Source organism: Epargyreus clarus, unplaced genomic scaffold (genome assembly GCF_041222505.1).
Source record: "Epargyreus clarus isolate Ecla_fem2 unplaced genomic scaffold, WU_Ecla_fem_2.2 ptg000031l, whole genome shotgun sequence".
Classification (NCBI taxonomy): Eukaryota; Metazoa; Arthropoda; class Insecta; order Lepidoptera; family Hesperiidae; genus Epargyreus; species Epargyreus clarus.
In genome coordinates this window covers 2,157,375-2,184,244 of record NW_027332236.1, presented here as the reverse complement: position 1 = coordinate 2,184,244, position 26,870 = coordinate 2,157,375, and the positions used below count along the sequence as shown (strand labels likewise).

At 35.0% G+C, this 26,870-nt stretch overlaps 1 protein-coding gene across 1 annotated transcript in view; it reads right to left on the bottom strand.

Annotated features, from left to right (window-relative positions):
* Positions 1 to 26,870, bottom strand: part of Cadps (calcium-dependent secretion activator 1) — a 68,371-nt gene that overhangs the window by 10,715 nt on the left and 30,786 nt on the right. The window contains exons 3-23 of the mRNA XM_073090028.1: positions 25,836 to 25,922; positions 23,268 to 23,361; positions 20,797 to 20,905; positions 20,193 to 20,360; positions 19,623 to 19,798; positions 18,759 to 18,844; positions 14,660 to 14,808; positions 12,284 to 12,364; positions 11,430 to 11,599; positions 8,976 to 9,132; positions 8,537 to 8,658; positions 7,996 to 8,140; positions 7,624 to 7,730; positions 7,117 to 7,292; positions 6,901 to 6,921; positions 6,629 to 6,805; positions 6,081 to 6,217; positions 5,282 to 5,472; positions 2,586 to 2,727; positions 1,702 to 1,849; positions 1,009 to 1,121 (exon numbers count right to left, since the gene is read on the bottom strand). Coding sequence (XP_072946129.1) covers positions 1,009 to 1,121; positions 1,702 to 1,849; positions 2,586 to 2,727; positions 5,282 to 5,472; positions 6,081 to 6,217; positions 6,629 to 6,805; positions 6,901 to 6,921; positions 7,117 to 7,292; positions 7,624 to 7,730; positions 7,996 to 8,140; positions 8,537 to 8,658; positions 8,976 to 9,132; positions 11,430 to 11,599; positions 12,284 to 12,364; positions 14,660 to 14,808; positions 18,759 to 18,844; positions 19,623 to 19,798; positions 20,193 to 20,360; positions 20,797 to 20,905; positions 23,268 to 23,361; positions 25,836 to 25,922 — 2,756 coding nt within the window. The remainder of the gene's footprint in view (positions 1 to 1,008; positions 1,122 to 1,701; positions 1,850 to 2,585; positions 2,728 to 5,281; positions 5,473 to 6,080; positions 6,218 to 6,628; positions 6,806 to 6,900; positions 6,922 to 7,116; positions 7,293 to 7,623; positions 7,731 to 7,995; positions 8,141 to 8,536; positions 8,659 to 8,975; positions 9,133 to 11,429; positions 11,600 to 12,283; positions 12,365 to 14,659; positions 14,809 to 18,758; positions 18,845 to 19,622; positions 19,799 to 20,192; positions 20,361 to 20,796; positions 20,906 to 23,267; positions 23,362 to 25,835; positions 25,923 to 26,870) is intronic.

The following is a 26,870-nucleotide window of genomic DNA, read 5'->3' as shown; positions in this document are numbered from 1 at the left end:
TGTCATGTAAGGTCAAGTAAAAAAAATAGTTTCATAATTTTTCAGCTTTGTTTTCAAAAAACGAATGCTTCATCATTCCCCACACTAATAGCGATAGGAGATTAGGGTGCTATACCAATGAACATTGACATTATATTTTGGTAAAATTTTGTAAGCAAATTTTGAGCCAAATCCAATTATCAAATCATAATAATAATTAATTTTGAAATTATAATTCCATATTTGATCAAAAATTCATAAAAAAAATATTTGTTCATTTATTAACATTTACCTACAAGGTAATGTTTTTAATTTGTGGTTAAAACATATAATGTGTCAACGTTTCATATTCCATTTTTATTTTTTGTTTTCATTTTTACTGGTGATAAGTGCTTCAGTCCTTATACAAGACTTCTTTTTTTGTTTGTTTCTGTTTTAATTAAAAAGGAACAACCTGTATCAGTATTTTTGTTTTGTAGAATAAAAAGAAACATCTTATAAAATTTTACCGTAACGGCAACCACGACACTTAAGGTATACATACACGTTTTACCTATTGTCTTGATGTGCAACTCTTTAAAAACTTATAGCAAAAATTTCATTACCTATTTTCATATTGTACCTATTATTTACATTTTTCATATACACTAACTTAAGCTTATACTTCAATTATATTTTTGTAGATCACGACGTATGCTTTCATTCGCTGCTTAATAAAATAAGCTGGCGGATTCATTTCATGGATAAATTGGTTGGACAACTTTTGGTTAATTTTGGATACGTTTCTAAATATTTATTTAGCTATGACGTATAGCTACATAAAAAACTTCAAGCAATATCTTCTCAATTGATATTTTATAAAAAAAAACAAGTATTATTTTCAGAAAAAGTTGCACTGCTTATTTTAGGCGTTTTTGTTATAGGACCGTACATCACAGCCATAATAAAAATTCTCAAAAACAAAATCAAATCCCAAGTTGCACTTCAAGACACTTCCTGAAAACATTCAGATCTAAATTCCAAGGTTACCTCTGCGTAGTGCTCTTCGTTCTGTTGCAGCAGGTCTACACACAGCTCCGCTAGACGGATCAGGTCTTCCAGCTTCTTCGCAGGTGTTACCATGGTTTCCCCTCTTAGATCCTCTAGATAACATGGTCAAGTATTGGCCATTAGGAACGAAGGATTGAGAGCAGGTGTGATTATAATGAGTTTTTGAAATCGATGTGTGATAAGACATACTTGATTTCTAAGTTTTAATTTTAATAAATCCCATATTTAGTTTTCGTTTTATAAATTTTACAAAGATTATGACAAATTATGAAGACTTCTTGTCAAAGTTTAAAGATAAGGTGAACATAGATTGACAAATGAAGACTTGTTGTCAAAGTTTAAAGATAAGATGAAAATAGCTTGAAAAATTATGAAGAGTTGTTGTCAAAGTCTAAAGATAAGGTGAAAATAGCAAGTAATTTTATTTGATTTATTTACTATTATATATTTTTTGGAATACAATTATGTGATGAAAAATGATCAATTATGTAGATTTTGCACTTTGAACAGTTTTTCTAATTTTTTATCTTGATTACCTATACATTTATCTATATTTTTAGGTTTCAGACGTTATTTTTAGCACAAACTATTGTTACTTTGAAAATCTTCAATAAACATCCACCTTCATCCAATCTTGAGGATACCAAAACTTTAGAATCAAAACGTACGAACCTTCGATATTAGCTTTCTGGCTTAGCTGAGTGTAGTTCAGCAGAGCTGCCTGCTCCAAGCTGCTCTGGATCAAGGCACGTACTTCCTCCGGAGCGACCGGTGTCACCACATCCTTCATCAGGACTCGTTCCAGCAGCGACAAAGTTGACTGGAAAGTAGATTAGAATAAAAGCAGCATATAAGCAATCGGCCTGTCATTAAGTCATTCTGATTTATGAGAAAATAATGTGTTTTGAATAATAGCGAGATTTACTTAATTGTGTTTTTTAATTAAGTTCTATTAGTTTAGCTTCTTCAGCTTCATTAAGTTCTATTAGTTCTATTGTTCCCCTGCAGCGCTCATGACACCGTGAAAAGTAAGTCTAGTACACTTTGCATATCCTCAAGATCTATTTTATCTAGTGATCGAAGATTTTATCTCTAAGTTATTAGGCATATATGTTTCTTCACGATGTTTTGTAGCAATGAGTATCTAATATGCACATTATTTCGAAAATTCTTTTGTATAGTGGGATTTTAACTTCGGTTTCTCAGATTTACAGGTCAAAATTTTAAACTTGGTTATACTGCTTATTCAACCACAAGATTTTTTATAATATAGAAGTAGTATGCTGGCCACCTGATAGTAAGTGGCTAGTGTCACCCATAGACATCTGTAATCAACCCTAGATAGGATTCCTACCTAAGGCCGGTCACAAATGCGCCGCTACCCCTGATGATTAAGCTGGAATGCCTCGGAAAAGTATGTCTTTCTTACTACACCTTTAAAAACCAGAACACAGCAGTGTTTGACACTGTTGTTATAAGGTAGAAATAGGTGTGACGCAGTCGAACCACTAAGAGTTCTACCACCTTCAAGATTACCATGAAAACGCAAATCTAACCTTCAACGCGCCCTCAGGCCGTCCAAACGGAAACGCGTATCTGAAGTTAGTGATCTGATTCTGGAGGAGCGTCTTCAGCCGGTCCTTGATCTCCGCGAACTTCTCCTTCTCCTGGACCGTGATGCTGCCCACGCCGTCGGGCCTGCCAGGCAACGTGGCCGTACTGTAAACCACTCGCCACTGGGGCTTACTCTAGTAGGGCACAAGCGGGAAAGGGTTGGATTTGAAGCTGGCGGTACTTTTGTCCTGGTGAAATATTCTGTTTGGCGATACTTGAAAACTGGTCTCTAATTTCTTCATTGGGCAATGGCTGGTTTTTTGAAGAAGATTAGAAAAGTTCCTTCTCTGGTAGAGGTTTATGATTGTTAGGCATTCCAAAAAGCTCTTTTTACGGAAATTACACTGATAGTTTGGAACGAAATTCTTTGAACGTCTGAACGTTACCTCTAAGGAAAATTTCAACCAATCGCTTTTGAGTATCAGAGACAATATTATATTATTATATTTTGTTACTTTTCACAAAGTGAGACAGAAATCAATTGATAAGACAATAAACTTTAGTAGGTAATGCTTGTCAATGTTCTTTGGCCTACATGTCAGCCGTTTTTCTGTTCCGTTTCATTATTGGGCTCAGAAAAACTTCTCTGAGGAAGAGAGTGTACTTATAGCTACAGTTTGATTTAGAGCATGTTATTCAGAAGTCTGGACTTAGTTTTATAATTTTGGAAAATGCTGTTGGATCTCAGTGAACCTCTTTATTATATTAAATCTGATATATTGAAATTCGCAAGTTGCAGAAATATGCAGATCTTATTAAAGACTACATATTTCTGCCATTTGGTGTTGAAACATTGGGGCCGTGGGGTTCCAATGCTAGATTATTTTCATCGCATCTCATAAGCATCTGTCCAAACGGTTGATAGAGTCAACGAATGACCAGAGAGAGAGAAATGATAAAGGTGGAAATTCTGAGACAAGTATTCTATACGAGTACCGCGAACTCCATAATTCCATAGATAGAAAATATTAGTATGCACAGGTTACAATTAGTGAAGCACACATACAGAAATAATGAATTTAGAGGAACTTAGAAGTTGTCCTAGGAATTTTCATTTCTCTTTTAAAAGATTGACAACTGGGTAACACAATCACTTATAATTTTTTAGAAACAATTTTGGATGCAACCCTTTTTATCTTCCACTGTTGGGCGGTGGTTCTCCTCCTATGTGGAGGAGACCTACAACGTACTCTTCCACGTTGATCCAATGTAGATTGACAGAGGATGGTTCATTATTAAGAAAAGTAGTAAATGACCTTGCAGTCCAACCGCTGGTAAATGGTGACTGTCACCCTAGGCTATTTATAATCAACTCTAAATAACGTTTAAGGTATCCATACCCTTTCAGTGAAACACAAGAAATAAGTATGAGATTTACCTTCCGGGTTTCCATACTGGTTATACCAACCTTTTCTTACAAGTTAATAGTTTGGTCTAATTCTATTAAAACATGATGGTTCCTCTAACTTCATATCGAAAATATCAAGGCATAAGAATGCATAATATAGTAGACAGGGCGTATACAGCCATAGATATATTAAAGAATAGATAGGTACACTGAAAGCCACGGTACATTCCTATAGTGCGGCGGGTTGGGCTCGTGAGTGAATTAGAAAATATGATTGACTGTTTAATATTTAAATCTAATAACAAATAAATAAAATATTTACAAGTATTATTTACATGAAACTTTTACAATACCGTTAACATTTATATTTTATTTACATTACACTCCAATTTGCTAGATTCGGTGCCAACTTAAAATTCGGTTCACCAACAATTATTTTTGTGCAAAAAAAAAGTCATCAATTATTTTATTTGTTTTAAACAATCAATCATTTGGTTAATTATTTTCATACATTACACCAAATACTTTCATCTAATTGGACATTAAATCTAACATATAAACTTACATTTGTAATTCATATTTACAGAGATAAAAATGTAACAAATTAATTAATTTCATCTAATATAAAATCCGAAATTAAAACACCCTGTACTAAATATTTCATTTGTCGACATAATTTACGCATTCCTGGAAATTGTTGGAAGGACTTAAGTATAAGCCATTTTGCTGTTAAATTTACTATTGCCAGGAGTCGAAATTGGAACCTTATTAACACGATTATGTGGCAAAGTGTCAATGAAAGTCAAAAGTGGCAGTACTATTATTGTAAAACTGTAGATTTCACGTAACGTTGTAGTAGACATATCTGTTTCAACGGTATTTTGGTAACACCATCTACTGGCTTGAATTTTTTAATTAAATAATCAACCCTTAAAAAGATTGTAATCTTATCTAACCCACATTGATTACAAATGCTTTGTTACCGCCGAGGACTAAGCTGGTACGCCTCATGTATTTTCCTTGCCAAACTCTTTAAACAGAACGCACTAACGCTTCCCATTGAAAATCAAGAAGAGATAGATGATCACACCACCACACCAGTGGTGCTAATAACAGTCTCCATACTCCACTAAATATTCATCAATCCTTTCATCCCTTCATCAATCCAAAAATTATGAAACCAAGTTCCCATGCTAACAACAGCCTCCATACAAGTGAAACCACGAAACATTAATCAATTCTCCTTTCATCAATGCTTTCATCAAGTTTCAACCAAATTCCCTTACTCACCTGTTTCCATGTACGTGGCTGGCACAGAACGCGAAGGAGTAGTGCATGAGGGTGGGGTCGACGCACTGCTGACCACTCTCAGCGACGTCCAGCAGGTCGGAGAGGTAGCAGAGATGGCGGAAGCAGCCACGAACTCCGTACCTGGCGCAGTATTCGTCCAGGACGAAAACTTGGCCAGGGGAGAACCAGCCCTGTAAGCATTGAGTGTAACAGCATTGAGTGTATAATACATTATGTTTGTCCAATGTTTGGCTAACAGTTGCTGGTAATGTACTTTGGATCCCATTGACGGGCAAAGTTCATTAGGGAGTCGACCAATCTGCAGTATTATCCCCATGATTTAGTTATTGTCTACTAATAAGAAATCGTATGCTCCAGTGGTATATAATTTCCAATTCATTGTACGAGTGAAATTCTTTCAATATCAATGTTTTGTCATGGTCAACCAAATATTATTTGACCATCAGGAACTCCTTATCTCCTAGTCCATAATGCCACTAAGCTTTAGTAGTTAACCTTCAAATAACTTTCTACTATTTTGTGGACTCTCGGTAATATATATTGTTTAACGTTAAAAGAAGACTTGACTGCTAAAAATAATTATAAGTACTAATATTATGTCAAAAAACAACACATAACAAACAATTAAACAAAATTCAATAAATTCCATTTTGCAAATGAAATTTCGATGATTTTAGATTAGATTTTACGCAAATCATCATAAAGGACTTACTACAATTTCACTTTTGAGCAAAAAGATTTACCAAAATTACAAAATCAACAACATGAAAATATTTACCAAAGAGCAATACGGATCTTGGAGACGATATTTCAGCGTGAGGGACTGCAGCGTGCAGAAGAGCTGGTGGTGATCAAACTGGCACGGGTCCGCCTGGATGTAGTCCTCCATACCATGCTTGCGAGCCTTATCAGCATCTAGAGTGAATAAAACATAAGATATACATAAAACATAAAAAATAAGTTTTTGATTTGATGCGAGGATTTATAAGTTTAATAATGTAAGGCATGATTAGGAAGCATCCATCACATCAGTTTTGAAATGGTAATGTCACTTATGAAAATCTCTAACTGACCTCGAACCTCGACCTGCACAGACATTAGCCTTGCTTCTAAGACTAAGATCGAACGTACTTACTTGTATTTTCGCCTTGTCACATATTCAAATCATAGTAAGATAGTAGAATCATAGTAAGAGCGAAATACACAAAATTATTCTTTGTGTTAAAACTATAATAGTTTCAAAACTTCTTTTTGCCAAATTAACACCTCCATTTGCTAAATCCATGTCACTATTTGCTTTTACTTTTGTTAAAGTATCAAACTCACCTCCCATAATCTTAATATGCGTATCAGAAGTCGTCGGTGGTGTGGGCTTGTGGCTCTGGCCGGTGGCGCGGTACAGCGCCATCACCCACAGGTGGCACTCGTTCTCGTCGCTGACACCCAGCAAAATGGACTCGCCATCTCGGACTGCGTTCATGAAGTACTTGGCACCCTCGAGCTCTGTGAAATAGGGATTGGAGAATTCAGAAACTCAATCATATTCAATGGTCCTTTTAGCGTGATTATCATCAATATAATTATGTTTTGTGACATACCTTGACCGACCATTAGTTGAGCTGCAAAAGGAAAGAACATTGCATAATTAATATATTGTTGGAAATTAAAATTTTAAATGATTCTATTACTTACGTACTCGTATGAATATTTTTTAATGATCATATACAGATGACACTAGATTTAAAGTCAACTGTATTGTACGGAATTTGAGAAGCCCTACTGTGTAAATAATTATCCATAGTTTCAAATCTTACCACTGGCCAGCTCAATATAGTCTACGGTGAACCCGTCAAGTTGCATCATCTCAGCTGGCTCCGACTTCTTGTCCTTGTAGGAGCAGAGTGCGAAGGTGTACTGGCTGACTTGCACCAGCACCATGTAGCGTCGCTTCCACTTACGCCACACCGCTTTGCCGATCACGTGGAGGTAACTGCAAATAGAATGAAATTCTAAGTATTTTTATGCAATCGATTTTTCCTGTATCCAAATTTCAAACATTATTGTAGATTTTCGAAATACATTGTGAATGTTTTGTTTTGTTTATAGATAAAATTAATAGATACTAAAGTTTTGCACTACCCAACCAACAAGAAATCAACATGGAAGAACAAAATAGAAAATACATAAAATTATAATATTAATATTTTTGCATGCGCTTTGTCTACCTATGCTGCTCCTTAATTATGCTGATAAAATTGCTGTTATGCGAATGTTTACTAATTGATACTTATTGAAATGAAGAATCTTTATAATAAACTTACCCGCAATGCTTCATGTTGAGTGGTTTATCCATTCGACAGGCGATTTTAATCCTCAAATCCTGGTCGGGCAGGTTCTTTGGGACAGTCATGCGATGCCATTCAGGAGCCTGTAATAAGTGAAAATGTTTATCAAATCCATTATTGATCTATTTCTGAGCACCGGGCTCTTCTCAGAGAAAGAGAAGATTAATGCCAATTTGTGCCAAGGTAATGTGATATAACTTTTGTTTTTTTAATCTGTTAAAAACTACACCCTATATTACATAAGACTACATCACCTAAAAACATAAAGCTTCCATTTGTCTGCATATTACTTTCAACAATTATTATAATTATTATTTAACTTCTTAATTATAAAGAGGTTGTACCCACCTTACTGGACAACGGAGTAGGTCTCAGCACGACTTTCCCCAGTTCTTTATCCTCTAAAGACAGAACTCCTGGATTCTCTGTATAAAGCTTCACTTTGACTGCAGGTAACGGCTGAGTTGTGCTGAAGTCACCTTGAGTATCCCACCTGTTTTATTATGTGTATAATGTTTATAAGAGTTCTTTATAATATACAGATGGCAAACGAGCATGCATTCCACCTGATGGTTAGTGGACAATACCTATCATGTAACAGTTATCAAGCTGATATCTGTTAGTCATCTGAGTCAGATAGAATGGGATTTTCCTTTACATGGACTATTATTGGTATCTCTCTCTTACCATGCCATAAAACTTTTGCTTATATGTAATACCCATTTCTATTTATGATATATTCACCGAGTTTTAGCTTTTTTGTGTTTCATTATTAGTTGCGGTAATAATATTAGCGACTTACCACGCCTAAGCAACGACAGTTATCTTAAAAAAAAATCTACGAGATTAAAGTTCTAAAGGATTAGTTTATTTGTCAAAGTATACTTACATGGGCTTTGATGCCTCAGCTTGATCTGTTTGTAGTTTTTCACCTCCTTCGACCTCCATAGTACAGTATACGATCCTGTTTGGTGCTAAAGACTTCAGGCCCTTAACTTCCATAACTACCACCTAGAATTTGTTTTTATTCAAGACCACCTTTAATTGAATATAACATTTAAGCTATTCTTCTTTTATTATTCTGTATTATTTACTTTTAACTATTAAGTTCAACATAAGTTTTACATATTCCTATCTGCAATTATTTTTTCTTCTTACACAAATATTTTATTTATTAACTCTTCTTTATTTCGATTCAAAATTGTAAGCCTATAGTACGTAAAATATTTCAAATTAGGCATTCATTTACCAGTGACTAATTTTGAAATATTTTTTATTATTTATATAAATTATCCTTTCATAGCCCCACCACCACTATCGTTTTTTACCTCAATCTGGAATGTGAGAACCACATCCATTTTTGTAAGCTGAGTATCCACGTCGCCCCCATCAGCTTCGCCAGTCAGCTTGTTGGCAAGAGATCCTTGTGATCTGAAACATAGCTGCTTACTCAACCTTGGACTCGGGTCGGGTCCGGCATTTCTACTAACATAACCACCACCATTTTGATAGTACAAATAGTCAAGTATTTAATGAAGTCAAAGTTAATGTTAATCCAGTAATTAATATTGATAATAATAGAATATGTGTTGTTAATTCACATAAAAGTGGATACAATGGATAAATTGAGGTTAAGTGAAAAATATCAGGCAATATTTTTAGATACAAAAAATGGAACATCAATATTTCAACAGTAAGAGTATAGATATATTTTGGATTAAATAGTAAACATTTAAAAAAGGACAAGGGAGACATTCAAAAGCCCATAGAAGAAAAAGGTGGCATTCAAAATGGAACCATCACCGATACCAAGAATGATTAAGCACAACAAATGGGAAATGTTACATAGACAATGGAACATACATGTTTAAATCTAAGATAAGAGTGAGAAATGGTAATTTATAATGCTTTTATAACTAAGCGAAGCCCTGTTCAAGCACGAAGCATTCATCACTCAACTAGAATCATTAACCCTATTATTATAAGTAATATTAGTATACAAAGAGAAAATTAAAAATAATAAAAGAAATTAAGTGGAAATCAAAAGTGAAGTGGTAAGCTCTTGTATCGATTTGTAAGCTTATATCAATTATGTATGTTCAATATAATGTTTTAAAGTTGGTATTGCATCTTATTCTACGGCTCTTGCTAGGAATGCAGTAGTGATCTATCTGGTACGTTTACTAGCGATATCTGCTAAATTCAAGTTTCTTCTACTATTGTCGAGTTACAGGCAAGCTCTTTCTTCTGGCAGTGGTAGTGGAAGCGATTCTCCCTTTGTTGTCATTTGGTTTTTCATTTTAATGACCACAATTATGAGGTTTGTAGCGATTTGTATTATTTCTTGGTATCGACTTGTAAGGACTATGAACTGATGAAGAAACATTCAAATTTATTCGTTTTTCATCCAATGTTATATCATCTTGATTACTATGCTATATGTTTTCTATATTATCTTTTTGTTTTTTGTTATTGTTTATTAAAACAATATATATATGTATGATTGAATCTTCATTAGTTTGAATCTAGGCTACTCTATGTACTATCTCTACAGTGGTCTAGTAATGACAACATTAGGAATCCAAATATCAAAGTTGTAGGTTCAGGCCGGGTAGGTGTCAGGTCGTCTACACAGAACACGTGCTCAAAATTATCATGTATGGACTTATTACTTGTACTTCCTTTATATATACCGTCCGGTTTTGTGCCAGGGACAGAAAAATCAAAACAGAAATGAACAAGTAGAAATAATGTGTACAGTACCCTTAGTATGAGTTTTTACGTTTTTACAAAAATGACTGTGTTTGTATTTGTTTACGTATTTCCCATAGATTTCCAATCAGTTCTGATACAGTCCGCTAGGGGCGCTGATTGGAAATGTATGGGCAAATACGTAAACATATACAAAAACAGTCATTTTTTAAACGTAAAAACTTATACTAAGGGTACATGATATAAACAAAAGGCATTGAGGATCTGTCTATAACATTTTTTCTAGATTTGGTATAATCAAATTCATTGACGAAAATGTTGGAAAGTTCTTCTATATTTACTTAAAACTTTTCAATTTTATATAATGTATCTTTACGTTATATCAAATGTTTTTTCTGTTTTATTTAATATTTTCAATGTTGATTAAAAATGAATTAAAAGCCTAATGAATTTGATTATTACCTGCGTGTGTTATATAATCTAGGTTTTCTTTACTTATTTTGTTCAGTAAATGTTTTTGAAAAGACGTCACAATGGATAGTTGCAAAGAAAACAAAATTTGGAGTGCTGATAAAATAATTTTGAATAAAGAGAAAATAATCATAATTTTAGAGCAACTTATTTCAATAACTTAACCAATTAACTTAGATCTAAATTTAACTTAAATTAATTCTTAAAGTTATACTCTGCCAATCATGATCCTCTTTCATCATATAAACATACAATATATTATGTATAAATAAAAATCACAAATTAACCAGTATTTGACTTTAAGTATTGTTATGTACCTTTTATCATAGAAAATAGATATATAGATCAAATTGTTCAAAGTTTGTTTAAAATTTGTTAAAATTATTTTTATAGGTCCACTAATTATATTAATCTGACATTAAATTATTACAATATTACAGATATTCTTATGAAAGTAACTATGTTTTCCAGCTTTTATAACTTCAGAAATAGCGCATATTCGTGATTCCTGATTACCAATTTCTCAAAAAATAATTTAATAAATAGAGAGAAAAAAATTGAGGCTTACTTAAATTTTGTAACAATTCTCCAATACTGACCTGTGATTATACCGCTTGATTTTATGCAGGCCATATTTGGAGTCCGCCCCGCCCTTGGATACGGGGAGGGACTCCAAATTGGCCATGAGGAGGTTGATAGAAGACTTCAGCTCTTCGATGTAGAGGGATTCCATCTCTTTCAGCACGAATTTCGGCATCAGCTTCCGGTTCTGGAATATTGTTGCTTAATTGAAATATCATTAATTAATAATGAAGAAACATTATTTAATCTAAATATATATAACTCAAAGGTGACTGACTGACATAGTGATCTATCAACGCACAGCCCAAACCACTGGACGGATCGGGCTGAAATTTAGCATGCAGGTAGATGTTATGACGTAGGCATCCGCTAAGAAAGGATTTTGATCAATTCTACCCCCAAGGGGATAAAATAGTGGATGAAAATATTACTTCGTAACGCGAGCGAAGCCGCGGGCAAAAGCTCGTTTGTTAATATGTTTAATTTTAATTATTATTACGTAACTCGTTTAGTAATTTTAATGCGTTATACATGTCTCTTTTATTCAAGCATGTCTATTGATCATTATTAGTTATCCATTTCCTAAAGATGGTTTGCAAATACTTTGTCATTATATGTAGACAACGCTGAAGTTAATGCATTATGCAGGTTTTTTTAAAAAAAGGCAAAAACGTCTCTCACCTACCAAGCTGCATATAAATTATCGGTCTTTCTGATGATGCAAATGTTCAGGCGATAGTAACTACTTTCCATTATATCCTTCTTTCTTTATTATCCTTCTTCTTTATTATTCTGCCTTCACTAGCTTTAGATATAAAATAATGAAGTAATAAAAAGAACCAGTCTCCGAAGAGTCCATTGATTTCCTTACCCGTTCCATTTCATTGACTTTTTGCATTCTGCCGTCCAGTTCTCTTCTTATTGCCGCTGCCTGTTCATCTGCTGAATCCAGCTATAAGAAAAAACATCAAATTTTATGGCCAATACATGACCAAAATCTATGTTATATAATACAGGGTACTAAATGTAAGTATCATTATATTATTTTTGACACAAAAAGAATGTTTGACACAAAAAGACACACTAAAAGTACCAAAGCATCAGCAAGTTTCAGTTAGTATCAATTTTGTGGTTGTTATATCTGCACTTACCAATGTTGGATTTGTAACACAATATATGTTAATATATAAAATAGTTAATACTTAGCTAGCGAAACATCATAACACTTCCAACGATACCTAAGAACCCATTTGTTAAAATACAAGTATTTTAGTAGATCTGAGGGAACAGATGCTGAAAACATAAACCTCGTTTTCTTTTACCTTAGTCGGATAAAAGCAGTGAACAATAAACTTAAATACTCTAAGAAAAACTTGAAACGCGATACAGTTATTCTAAAATAAAAAGGGTTAAACAAGTTTTCAAAAGAAGCACTTTTTAATTGTCTTTCGCGGCATATCTTTTCTTTTCAGATAGTCAAAGAGAAAAAAACATTCAATTGCTAAGAAACCAGTTAAACGCCAGCTGCTAAAATAAAAAGGTCTCCAGGCATTACAGTTAATTCAGAAGTCAATTTTGGAAAGTTGCCAGAATTGAGTAAAATAAATGTTTCTTCTGAAAACCATTCTAGGTTTAAGACGTGCTTTGGCAGCCTTCGACTCTTTGTAATTCGATAAACATATTCTAGCGTATTTTTCTTTTGCGTTAAGTATACTTTCATATATTTTCTTGTATATATTCAATTGCTTAACACGTTAGCTGCGGAACGCGGCTTAAAACACCTCGTCCATGTCTGGTCGTTATAGCGGTAAGAAAAAACTTTAACTTCTCTGTGGTGCGAGAGGCATAACTTCCGTCTGGTTCAGTGTAGGAGAGTGATAACTATATGTTTGTGATGTGCTACTGATTCCTAGTTCTATGGTACACCAACCTAATGTCGGGTTTGTTAGACCTCGTACCGCACTGAACAAATAATAATGCTAACACAGTGCGGAACGAGGTTGGGAACGCCTCGTTTCCCCACGCACCTCGTACCGCACCCCACGCTAGCTTCACGTGGTTAGTGTTGTGCAACGCAGTCGAGGCTGCGTAGCGACGAAGTAGGACCGCTGTCTTTATGTTGAAAATTATCATGTCGAAACGTTGCCGAAAAAAGTTGATCATGGAGGAAGATGAAGAAAAACCGGTTGAAAAATCTGAGCCAGAATCAGAATACAGGAAGATATTTCAAAAACAGGTAAGTCATAAATATACTCTGTCTAGGTGAAAGTCCAGTAGTGAGACTTGGCAGGCTAGGCGTATATCCGTATAGTAAGAAATTACATTATAGATAATTACGTTTCCTGTTATGGCTCAAACAAAAGTTAAGTAGCTACATTATTGATATAGGAAACGTAGGCAAAATCGTTACCGAGTATTCCGATTACTCTTTACCCGCTCCTACTTTTCAGAATCCACTGCAAAGAAAGCACATCATCTCGATAAGGGTCCAAAGAAGAAGAGATGTGTCGGATGCTACGAAAAACTCCGCACATTCTTGACATGTCGTGAGGCAGACAAAAAAACCAAAAAAAAAATCTCACGGAATGCACTGTTTGCAAAAAACCTTATTGTCTGAAATGTTTCAATGAAAAACATCCATAACTTTTCCCCTTTTTGTATTCATTCTGTCCATAACGTTGATAAATAAAAACAATAAAATAAAATAGATATTTATTTTCCCATCACTAAATTATATGGAAACTTGCCATTTTTCAGTGCGGTCCGAGGTGCATTAGACCCACATTTTATTTTACCCATAGAATCTAAAGTAACGAATTTAACCAAGGGCGGCGGCAGTTTTAGGTTAATCAACTCATTGTTAATAATAATCAAGACAAAAGCCGTCGATTTTGTCTTATTTGGCGCCAAAAAAAGGATTTTAGTCTCCTTCGGGCGGTGGGATTTAACACGCCTCGTGCCGCCACAATGTCGGATATAGGACGAGGTTTAAAACAACTCGTAACGCAGTAATGGAAAGTACAGAAAAATCTGTGCCGCAGGGAACGTGTTAAGTCTTAAACATTTTCTGCTTCTTTGGCAAGTTTTTGTATCTTTAATATCTATTTTGAGATATAGATTTTTCTATTTTCTTATTTAGGTACAATCTTGGAAATATTTTGCTTACATACCATATTTGGTACGTTGGTAATAAAAATGTGACTAATAAAATACCTAATAAAGAAATCAGAAGTTAGTTTTAACTTACCAACAGCGCGTTGAAGAGTAGTTGGTGTTCGAATTTCTTGACTCCCAAAATCTGCTGGAACATGTCGTACAGCTGCTCCTTGCTCAGAATACACTCAGCGTTCAGACTCTGCTGCTGTGCTCTGGATGGTCTCTTGGACTCATCATCGCCTGGTATACCTGTTAATGTTATAGCAGTTTACGGCCGGAGAAGACACTTCAAAGGACATACCAACTTTTTTAAACCCAATCTTCAATTTGACCCAGAATTCAGAAAATGATTGCTTGAAAAATAGAGTGCTTTGTTGTGGAATTTATTAAAGAAACATCAATGTATAATACCACAGTATGAAGTAAATGTAAATAATAAAGTTGCAAAACATGAAAGAGACGTGGTTATATTTAGTTTCTGCGAATGAGTGCGTGTAGGTAACATCAAAGTAAATAGAGACGTAATAAATTTGTGTGGTTATACTTAAATTAACATAATAAAAGACCCCGCTGAAGTAACCTCAAAAACATTGAATATTAACAAAGACATTCATGTTCATGAGTCATTCATGTTAAACTGACAGTATTAGTACTTATACTTACCTGTGCTTTGCTTGAAATTTCAATTTAATATTAAAATCTAGCTAAGTGTTCATTATTCACGAAAAAAGACTTTGAAAACCAAACATTGCCAAAAATGATGTCTATTTTAATTTCATCACAATTACGTCCAATTTTACTTAACTCAATATTTGTTGAAGTAAAAATATTAAAAGTAAAGTTTCTAAAATAAATAAAAGAAATCAAATTTTCGATTATATCACCACTTTACTTAGCTTATCTTTCAAGTAAAACTGTTACATACCAATTTAAAACAGTTACTAATATCATTTTATAAATGTTTATTACTGAACGTGCAAAAAGAAGTAAGGAGAAGCTGATAATTAGTAAAAAGTAGAGTAATTTGGAGCTTAATTAGATAAAATTAGAATAGATACAAAAGCCACACACAACATCGATATCAAACAAGCAATCACACATGACAAAAGCGTAAATGAGGGAAGAATAGGAAAATCTCAATGAACAGTTTTTTATGTGATACCTGTTATTCCTGTTCGGGATGTGTGTGAGAGACATGTCGTGAGAGAGAGGGAGAGAAACACAGAGAGTGAGACAGATGCAGGCGACACACATTTCGGGTTAAACAAGGTTACGGACATCGATAGCAAGACAAAAACGACAGATCCAATATTTCCAAAAATTGTTTCTGATGACTATAAAATTATGACATTAAATGTGAGTACTTATCAGAAAAAAAAGAAAATATTTATTTGTTTATTCGTAATCGAAAAACTCTGGAAAAACGGAATTTATTTTAATAATTCTTGTACCATAAGAAAGTATGTGTAATACTTAGGCAACTTTTTAATCTTCTTATCAGCCATACTACTGCGTAAGTAAATGGTGATACCATGTACATTTGTAATCAGCTCTATTTCTAAAGCCGACCACAGAAACGTTGCTAGTGTTAAAGGCTATGCCAGTCCCTATACTAACATCAAAAACAAGCATGGCTTCTTGCTAAAAATAGGCTATTTATTGGACATGTATTTGTTTGAAATTATTTATTTTCAAAACTATACCTACCTATATAAAGTTATTATTTAACATGTTTCAAGTGTAATACAGCCTTTAAATTAGACCATAATTATCTAGTGAAATTTAGGTCATAGCCTTGTTGCAAATGAACTATTACATATAAAGGGTGTAGTGAAAGCTATGTGTACTACATTTTCCTCACATTTTCCTGAGTCAGCACTTTTACTAAATGGATTCGTATAATTCCGTCTACATCAGCATTACAGGAGGTTTCTGAGATAAATCGTTTGGGTCTGTCGTTCTCCTCTCCACATTGTGACTACAATAGACACCATAGGTACCATCATTACATTTAATGATTATGTCGATATTGTTTTTATTATCTCTAATTATTGCCAATTTACATTATAATAGTTCGTGACCATATTTTCGAAAGTATCTGTAAGATTGATCTGAGTGAAAACAATTTTGAAAAATAATGAATGCTCATAATCATTAAAGTAAACAAAAATGATATTGCAACATTCTTTCATTATAACAATAACAATGTTATCGAAATTTCTTTTGCGATTCATATTCTTTACTTAATGAAGTAGTTTGAAATTGGCTTTTTTCCTTTTATCAGTTCGCTATTCGAAAATTTCGTTTATTTCTCGTTTAAAAGGCTGTTCGAAGCATTTTCGTTTGTTCTTTTCATGATAAAGCGCTCTTTGATTGAAAACAGATAAGCTAGTACTTCAACGTGAAGGTTGTTCAATTTATTTACGTTTAAAGGTCACTGGGTTCGTCGATAATCTCTCGGCAAGAATTTACGGGTTCATTTTTATAACCCCGCCAAGGGTCAATATATTTTCAACAATTTTGCTTGTTACGTAATTTCGTAGCCACTTTGGCGAATTTGCAAAAAGTGCTTACGATAGCTCCATTTTCTTTAAAATTGATTGCTTTAAAATATTGACATGTTTTAAAAAATTACGTACAATATTCTTTTGAACAATATTTATTTACTTTTCGTAAAATAAGATTATGGTTTTCTATATTAACGTTTTCATTGACAAAGAGTTATAGTTTATTTATCGTGTTTACCGAAAATTCAATCTGATGTTAAGTTTCAAATGTATCTGTTGCAAAATGTTACAATTTCATTCAAATTACACACTTACTAATGAGCATTCAGGCAATACAAATATCTATAGGTAAGGTATCTTGTAGAGTATATTTTTCTCTTTTATTATCAAATCTATTTTAATATTATATTAAATTATGTTTTGTACCATTCATTTTAAAACTCTACATATTATCTGTTGTGTTCGTCAATTCATGTTTAAATATAAATATAAGTTTATCAAAGTTAAATGTTGATCAGGTGAGTCCTAAACAACCCAAACAATTGGGTTGTAGCAGCTAAAATTATTACCAAACTTGTATTTTTTAGAGTAAATTAGAAATTGATCCAATTGATACAGATGAGATAGATTTAGAAAAAAGCTCTTCAGTCCATCTGGTATTCTGACTATCTAGTCACAAGCATTAATGACTGGTATTGCCCATATACCTCTAATATCAACCCTAAATTTAATAGCTGAAAGAACCTTGCAGCTTAAGTGAGGTAAACTGCTAAGGATTCTTGCTTCAAGTTGGTCACAAAAACAAGGTTCCCTGAAGTCTAAGATAGAAAACCTTACATAAGTTTGTCTGCATTGCAACACTGTGACTCGAAACACAAAAGACCAAGTATTACTTAACTAAGACAAGTATTACGTGTGACAGAGATGCTTGTTCTGGACTGTATTTTAATTCAACGATAGCAGTTAACCTAAATGACTACTACCTTGAACATCTATTACCAACCTGAAATGGGACAGGAATTCTACTTAAGTTAGACCATAGGACCATAGAATACTAAATTGAAATGCGTCATATCAGTATCCATACATTACCTCCAGTCTCCACTAAACCTAAATTACCTCCAGAAGAATGCAAGATTTAAATATTTATTTAAGTTCATAGGTTATAAATGTTAAATTTATTTAGAGTATTAAATTGTAAGTTTGTTAATTGTTTGAAATAAATAAAAATCTAGCGATGGGCACACTGATTTATCACAAACATTCAGAGGCAGACTCAAGCTTGTCTTTATGCTTAACACACATAGCGACATGCGTTTTATCATCAGATCAGACAACACTCTCTAAAACACTTTATTTCTGGAAACTGTAAGCAAAACAACTTTTGGATAAGCTATTATCTTTTTCATTTCACCTTCTCCCGTTAGGTCAAACATATCTACATCTAAATTTTGTAAATATCGATTTATAACAAGAAGTACGTGCGATTACACTTTTATTTTCAGATTCCACTTCTCGGTCATTATCAAGTTCAATGAATCTCCAAATATTTTTTCATTTCGGTCTACTTACTTTATCATCTAGTATTGTTATGTTTAACACTGTCTTATTATTTGCTTACAGTTCCCATATTATTAATAACTATATCGAGCTGTAAGTTATCAAATAAGTCGAGAAACATACCCGTTCCCTTCATGATGCAGTCCAACTTCGCGAGCCAAGTCGTCACAACTGTCTCCTTGCTGAGGCCGTCTATGTCCGGCAATGACCTGTGAAGGTGACTGCAAACTTACAGTAAGTCTTATAACTTATTCTTGACCTCTTTTTAAAAATATCGTATTTTTCTCTTGGTTTGTGCACGTTTTGTTAAATGTGGAATTAGGTTGAAATTCTGCAGAAAAGTTTCGAAGTTGCGAATTCTTAAATTAAACTGGGGCACTAAGTTCGTTAAGTTCCACAATAGTCTATTTGGGAATTATTATACGTAACGTAAAATAGCTACTAATGATTGAAATAAAAATATTTATGTGTACAGATGTCATATTCAATCTGTAAATAACTGTAAATAGAAAAAGAATCTGTGCTAAATTTTATCGCAGTTTTGCTTACCCTTAAGGTGTTAGCTGAAATGCATGTGAGTAGATGCTTTTTATAAGTCTGATTTACCTCAATCTTGAAACTAGAATAGGTAACAGCAGCTTTTTTCATTATATAGGGGTAGCAGACGAGCATGCAGTCCACTCGTAAGTGGCTACTGCCGTCCATGGACATCTGTAATCAACCCTAGATGGGATTTGATATTCCTAACTGAGGTCTGCTACAGATGCGCCGCTACCTCTGAGGACTAAACTAGGGCGCCTCGGAAAAGTATGTCTCCCTTACCACACTCTTTAAACCAGAACACAGCAGCGTTTGAATAATGCTGTTATGAGACAGAAATAGGTGTGGCGGTGTTGCCGCCGGAGTCGAACCACAAAGGGTTCTACCATCTAAAAAGCTAGTAGCTACTAGCTGAAGTTGCATCCGTGGAACGATTTATAAACCAACCTGACTCTTTTCTCGATGTTATTCCGGAAAACTTCACGGAAGTCGTATTGGGAGCAGGCGCCTGACTTGACCATCTGATCCACTCGTTCTGACTTGAGGAATACATCGTGGTACGATTGTACTGCATTCTGGAAAGCTTCATCTGCCAATATCTGCGTTTCACCTTTTAGGAAAGCCTGTCCGAAAATTACGTTTGAGTCAAGCGGATAAATGGAAATGAAAATAACTATCTTAACTATATATTTTGGTATTGTGTTATATTTTATTATCATGTTTTGTCTTTTCTTATCAGATACATCTTACCATTCTTCTTCTTCTTCAATCTTATCACTCTTCATCAACATTATCAACCCATTACTGTCTCACTACTGGGCATGGGTCTCCTCTCAGAATGAGAAGGATTAGTCCATAGTCCACCGTGCTGGCCAAGAGCGATATACCATTTCTTATCACGACCAATCAATTACTAAGCTAAATCTTTTTCCTATGAATTTCTGAGAATACCATATAAATTACTTCGTCGAATGCCATGACTGTATGTAACGTTAATTTAAATTCTCGTTAGCTTACCTGGAACCTAGCCTGTATGGTCTCCAGCTGATGCGCCGTCAGCTTCGTGTGTCGTCGGGTCATGTCGGTGGGCTGCTTCGCGTTGAATGGATGCGCCACACATCGTGACACGAACACATACAATTGAAGACGACGTTTCTTGTCCTCTTCTAGTTTTTCTATCTTCTCCTGTTGAGAAAATGTATCAGTGCCTGATTTATATGTTAGTAAGTAGTGAGCAGTTTTATAGCTTATATTTTCTTCAATGTACATGAACATCAAAATCCAGCGTAGGAGGTCTAGTTCAAATTTCAGGAACAAGATCTTCGATTTGTGTTTGAAATCAAATATAACTTGACTTAGATTTGAAAGAAAAAACCGTGAGATCATCATTGTTCACGTTTATTGATATGAGTTAAAGGATGAAGGAAAATACTTTGAGAACACATACGCCTAAAAGTTCATCCTTACTGTTCGAAAAGGACGTGTTTAATCTACCAACTCTTACTTTGTTAAGTGGTTGACTTTATTGGTACTGTTGTAACCATTTAAAGTGCATTGTGCATTTTGAGTGATCAACCGAAGACAGTGGAAGTCAGGAGGAGGACAAGATGATGGCACATACCTGTGGGTCTTGATCCTTATCAGAGTGGCTGGTCCCCGAAGGGCTGGGTGAGGGTGCCGGAGCCTCTCCAGAGCTGGCAGACCCCGTCGACGTCCTGCGCAAGAATGATCTAAACGACCAGGAGTTTAAATCATTAATGTACATGAATCGTGTCCACACAAACAGACCCTTACTGACCCTTGGCTCCTTGCTGCTCTCTGAATTTGCTGGTAAATCGGTCAGTGTGTGTAAACTTATGGATGTAATGGTTCTACAAGCTACTACTATTAAACTTAAAGATTAAAATTGAAACGTGGAATTTACATTAATGTTGAAAGGCAGGTTTCAGGTGGATTCAAAAAAACTGGTCCTTTTCATATGATTTCGACGACTATATAAAACAGAGGCAATTGGGAAACTTGATTGAATCAGCAGCTTTCAAGAAAAATCGTTGCTTGAAGATTCACATATCGCAGAATAGGATTAAGCATAGGTACTACATGTATTTAAAATTTGCGATGAAATAATTTTGCCTTTCAACATTCGGAATTTGCTAAATTGTCTCTTTAGGACTAAGTACAAAAAATTTGGTAAAACCCAAAAAATAAGTTGTAACTTAAGATCGTTATTTTTCTAAAATTCTTACACGAAATTTAGTATATTTTAGGGATGGTGGGGCTTTATCCCTTTAACCCTTCCCTGGACTGCTGCATTCTCATCCTATTACCTATTTACTAGTTAAGTTATTGTAGTCCGCACCAAACTGCTAGTCCGCTCTGAAGTTGTTGCGAGCAGATGTAGTCATACAATTTAAGGCGACGTGATTCATTTCTATATTCAGAGCGACTAGCAGTTTTATGCGGACTATACTTATTTTGCTATCCCCTATTAAATAATAAAGTTATTACTTATTTTACTATCTCCTATTTACTAATAAAGTTACTTATTTCACTATTTCATTGCTAGCCATCTCTGATGTTTCATGAGACGAAATGGGCGTGAAATATAATCTACCAAAAGTTTATAAGCATGCACGTGAGCTTCCATAAGCTTTTGATTTCGCTTAGAATCCGACCCTTTTCGCTGAAATATCACATAAAGGGATTCCCTTTTGTTATCAATCAAATGTAATGCTTCTCGAATCGTATGTTTTTGATACTGTGTATAAGTATGGATTATGTTTAACATAATTTTATGGTTCATTTTGAATATAACGTTTTACTTTAATTTTATCCTGCTCATAGGACTAGTAAATTCAATATATTCAATTTCAACATATTTTCAAAACGGAAAAAATGGGAATTAAGGTTAAAGTACATTGATAGTACAGTTTGAAGATAAATCATATGAATACTTTAAGTCAAACTTAATTATCCAATGGTATATTAGGTAATAAAACCTCTGAGAGTCGACCCATGTCCAGAAGTGAGACAGTAAAGGGTTGACTACATATTCATTAAAACCGAGTTTAAAAGTCCGATGCTGGAAAGTAGGTCGAATTTAACTAAAATTCCGAGATATACACAAGTTAACTTAACTTAAAGCTTTTAAAAATTAAAATTTCTGTTAAAAAAAATCTATTGACATGTCTACTACGCTTCATTCAAGATATTGGAAGACTTTAAATCTGATCCTTATCGCCTGTTTTAATAATCAATCTATCCAATGTTTTGCCATCAAAGATCGACTTTACAATTTCTTCATATTAGACGTTGTCAAATTTCGATTTTTGATAGACAAACATTAACAGATTAATTATTAATAAGGAGTGTATAATATCGTCATGGATTCTGTGGATCTAACCATATTATCTACAAAAAACCAAACCAGTACTATTAAAAAGGTACGGTCCACGGGGGCGCTGTGTGAGCGAAAACGTAAACGTGAAACGTTTTTGAGCAAACGTAAAAACTTATACTAAGAGCGTTTGTCCACCGCCACCGTCACCGGACCGCCACCGAGAACGAGATAACAGCGCCGAAGTAGTGGTACATACATTTACAATAGTCGCGTGTCCACCGCACGTCCGTCACTTCATATATATATTTTTTTATATAATATAGAAGTAGCAGACGAGCATGCAGTCCACCTGATGGTAAGTGGCTACTGCCGCCCATGGACATTTACCGCACAGATATTCCTACCTGAGGTCGGCCACAGATGCACCGCTACCTCTGAGGACTAAGCTGCAACGCCGCGAGAAAGTCTGTCTCTCTTACCACACCCTTCAAACCAGAACACAGCAGCGCCCAACACTGCTGTTATTAGGCAGAAATAGGTGTAGCGGTGGTGCCGCCGGAGTCGAACCACAAAGGGTTCTACCACCTTCGAAAGTATTAAAGTCGGCCCGCTATAACCTCGTTCTCGGTAACGGTCCGGTGACGGTGGCGGTGGACAAACGCCCTAAGGGTACAGTACCAAAAACATACGAGTCGAACATTACATTTATCATCAGCGTTCATAAGGATTTTTCTGTACAAATCGCTACTTACGCATGGGGTGGGGGTGCGAGGGCGGCGGCCTCTCGCTGCCGCGTCGCGGGGTGCAGGGGGGCGGCTAAGGGCGCTGTCGTGAGGGGGCTTGCGCCTGAGAACATACGCATTAAGGCATAGGTCATACAATTATAGCAGGAATTATAATTATATGAGCGAAAAAAAGAAAAATGGAACACCTTTATTCGCATAATTGCAATATAGATTTTTTTATAATATCAGAATACAAATGGGAAATTATTTATTCGCATTATTGCAACACAGGTATTTTTTTATAATATAAGAACAAATGCGCCGCTACCCCTGACGACTAAGTTGGAATGCCTCAGATAAGTATGTTACCTTACCCTCACACCCTTCAAAACAGAACACAGCACCGTTCACTGCTGTTAATAGGCAGAAATAAGTGTGGCGGTGGTGCCACCTGAGTTGAACCACAGAGGATTCTACTACCTTCAATTTAAATAAAAGGGTATGCCTTTTAAAGGGTACTTTGATGAGGCGTTTCTACTTAGTTTTCAAGCTGAGCAACGGATTTGTGACTAACCTCAGGTATAACCTCTGATCTTATCTGGGGTTGATGACAGATATCCATGAGTGGCAGTGGTCACTTACCATCAGGTGGATTGTGTGCTCGTTCGCTACTTGCATATTATAACAAAAAGTAGAGTCGTCAATAAATCCCAAGTTAAATAAAGCCCTGTTCGAAACTTTTTTGTGGTTTTTACGAAATTCCACAAAATACAACAGAAATACACATGGAAAGTTAGAATAAATGCAATTGGCGTTGTTTCAAAACAATTCCCAAAGTCGTGTACGAGGGGAATGTTTCAAGGTTTCCAAAAGTTTAACTGAGATACGTAGGGCTCGTACATAACAAAGACTTTACGACCTAGATTAAATTGCGTTTGTTATGTTTCCCTTTCTCGTTCGCTGTTGTAAAGGGATGAAGGAATATAATGTACAAAGGTACTAAAAAATCTGGGATTTTTGTGTAAACATTTTATTAACGTACCTACCATACCTAACGTATTAACGTGTTAATGACGTATTTTTAGATTTGCCGCCTTTAGGCAAATTTTGCCGCCCCTATTAACCTCTATAATTCGATACTCTGTTTATGACTGTCCAGAACAGATACAATTATGGCTCAATATGTATATAGATTAGAAGGCCGTAAAAACAAAAAAATACTTCTTCCCGCTTTCCCTAAACGAATATGTCAGTGTAAAAATATTGGTGAAAACAAGGTTGGCCTTAATAAAATTTGCCGCCCGTAAATTCTGTCGCCCTGAGCTCCAGTTAACTCATCCTATTGGAAGAGCCGCCGCCATCTACATTAAAATGTCAGACACAAAGAGGACTAGCGAGATTATTTCAATTTATTACAATAACATTTACATTACATATACCTTTGTTGTATAATTTTATTTAATGTATTTTATTTTTAAGCCCACAGCGCACAAAATGGACTGCAATAATTAGTGAATTCGCATTTTTGTTAAAGTTTTTTACATGAACAAGTTTTAAATAGGTACTTTGTGCATACCTTTTAAGTAGTTACCTTTGCCTAAACTTAAAATACAAACGATTATTTAAATTTTTATTATCTTTATCCACTTATTATTTTTCTAATCTAAAAATAAATGTACATTGTACAGGTAGGCAAATGAAATTATTCACTGAAAGTTGCAAAACCTATAGTGGTCGGACCTTTGATTTCTTTTTGCCGATATTTCGACACAGTTTCATGGATCCCATATTTATTTATTTATTTAGAACTTTATTATAACATACAAATTGGTATAAAATTCGGACTTAATGCTAGAAGCATTGTGTACCAGTCAACCTTTGGGTAAAGCAGAAAATATGCATAGTACTCAATATATATTAAAATGTCTTAATTCCGAGATAATATTAGTCTAAAATCATATTATACCTAAAATGATCAATTACTCGTGCCTGTAATGTCAAAAATAACCTTTGACGTGAAAGGCTAACGTTAAAACATTTTACGACAGCCATTAATGTTTATCTCGAATAACAACAATTGTTGTTTATTGCTCCAGTTGTTACTTTGAAAGGGTAACAACAAAATAGAATTAACATCTTGGGATCGTAAAATGTCTTTGTTACTGTGATCGCTTTAGCATATTTCTAAAGGGCAAATACCCTTTAGATAAAGAGATTAAATAGGGCGGACATTCTCAAGATTTTCATAAAACTTTCACCTTCAAACTGATAGAACCTGGGATTTACTGACATTTGACATATATTTTAGAACAACTTATTACCTATTAGCAGTGATTCGTACATGTCAAGTTTGAAGCAGCGCTTAACACTGCTATTATTAGGTAAAAATGTGTGGCGATGGTGCCGCCGGAGTCGTACCATAAAGAGTTCTATCACCTACAAAATCGCCCCTAAACATGAGAGTAGACACCGAGTTTCAAGATAGGTCATACCAATATTTCCTTTTCAATCTCCTTCATTTATTCCTTATTCTCTTCCCAAAATCACGGAAAAGAGGGAGTGGCGTTTCCAGGATATGTTACATCCATTACTTACCTGGAAGACCAGCTGTGGACCCCCGGGGGATCTCCGGCTTCCCTCGCACCGACGGCCGACCACCAGCCAATGAACCGGGTGGTACAACTGTACAAAAAGAAATATATTCACTGATTTATAAATATACTGCATAATAAAGGAAATAAAGAAATGTAAAGCGTAAGTAAGACGGCTCAAGTCCGGTCGGAGTGGCGCAGATTAGGGGAGGTCTATGTCCAACAGTGGACTTTAAAAGGCTAATGGATGGATAGAATGCGTAGGAAGTCCTGCTTCTATTTTAGATCTTAGGAGATTAGCATCGGTCCACGAGGTCTCGAGTTGGATTCACGGTTTTTGCAAGGTACTTTAAGTCGTCTGCCCTGGCCTGGTTGGATAACAGTTGTAAACCCTTGTCAATAATGAATGCAGAAATTCAACATGTACCCAAAATAACCAAAAATATTCAAAACACATTGCATTTTGGTTGATTGTTACGAATTGTTATGTCATTAATTAGCGAGCGGTGTCAGCTCTCCACAAAACAAAGCTACAATGATGGCTTTGTCACAAATAATGTTTCACTTCTGACGCCAACAAATTGTTCTATGGTTTTTTTTTATAATATAGGAGTAGCAGACGAGCATACAGCCCACCTGATGGTAAGTGCCTACTGCCGCCCATGGACATCTGTAATCAACCCCAGATAGGATTATATATTCCCACCTGAGGTCGGCCACAAATGCGCCGCTACTCCTGAGGACTAAGCTGGAACGCCTCGGAGAAGTATGTCTCCCTTACCACACCCTTCAAACCAGAACACAGCAGTGCTTAACACTGTTGTCATTAGGTAGAAATAGGTGTGGTGGTGGTGCCGCCGGAGTCGAACCACAAAGGGTTCTACTACCTTCATAATGTTAAACCAATGTTTACACTTCTCATGTACTGTTTGTTAAATATTAATAGCAGTTATAGTTTATTCATGCAGAAGGTTCCGAGTTTGATCCCGGCCAGACATATATAAATGTTAAAAGTGTTATCGTCGTTAATAAGAAGCTT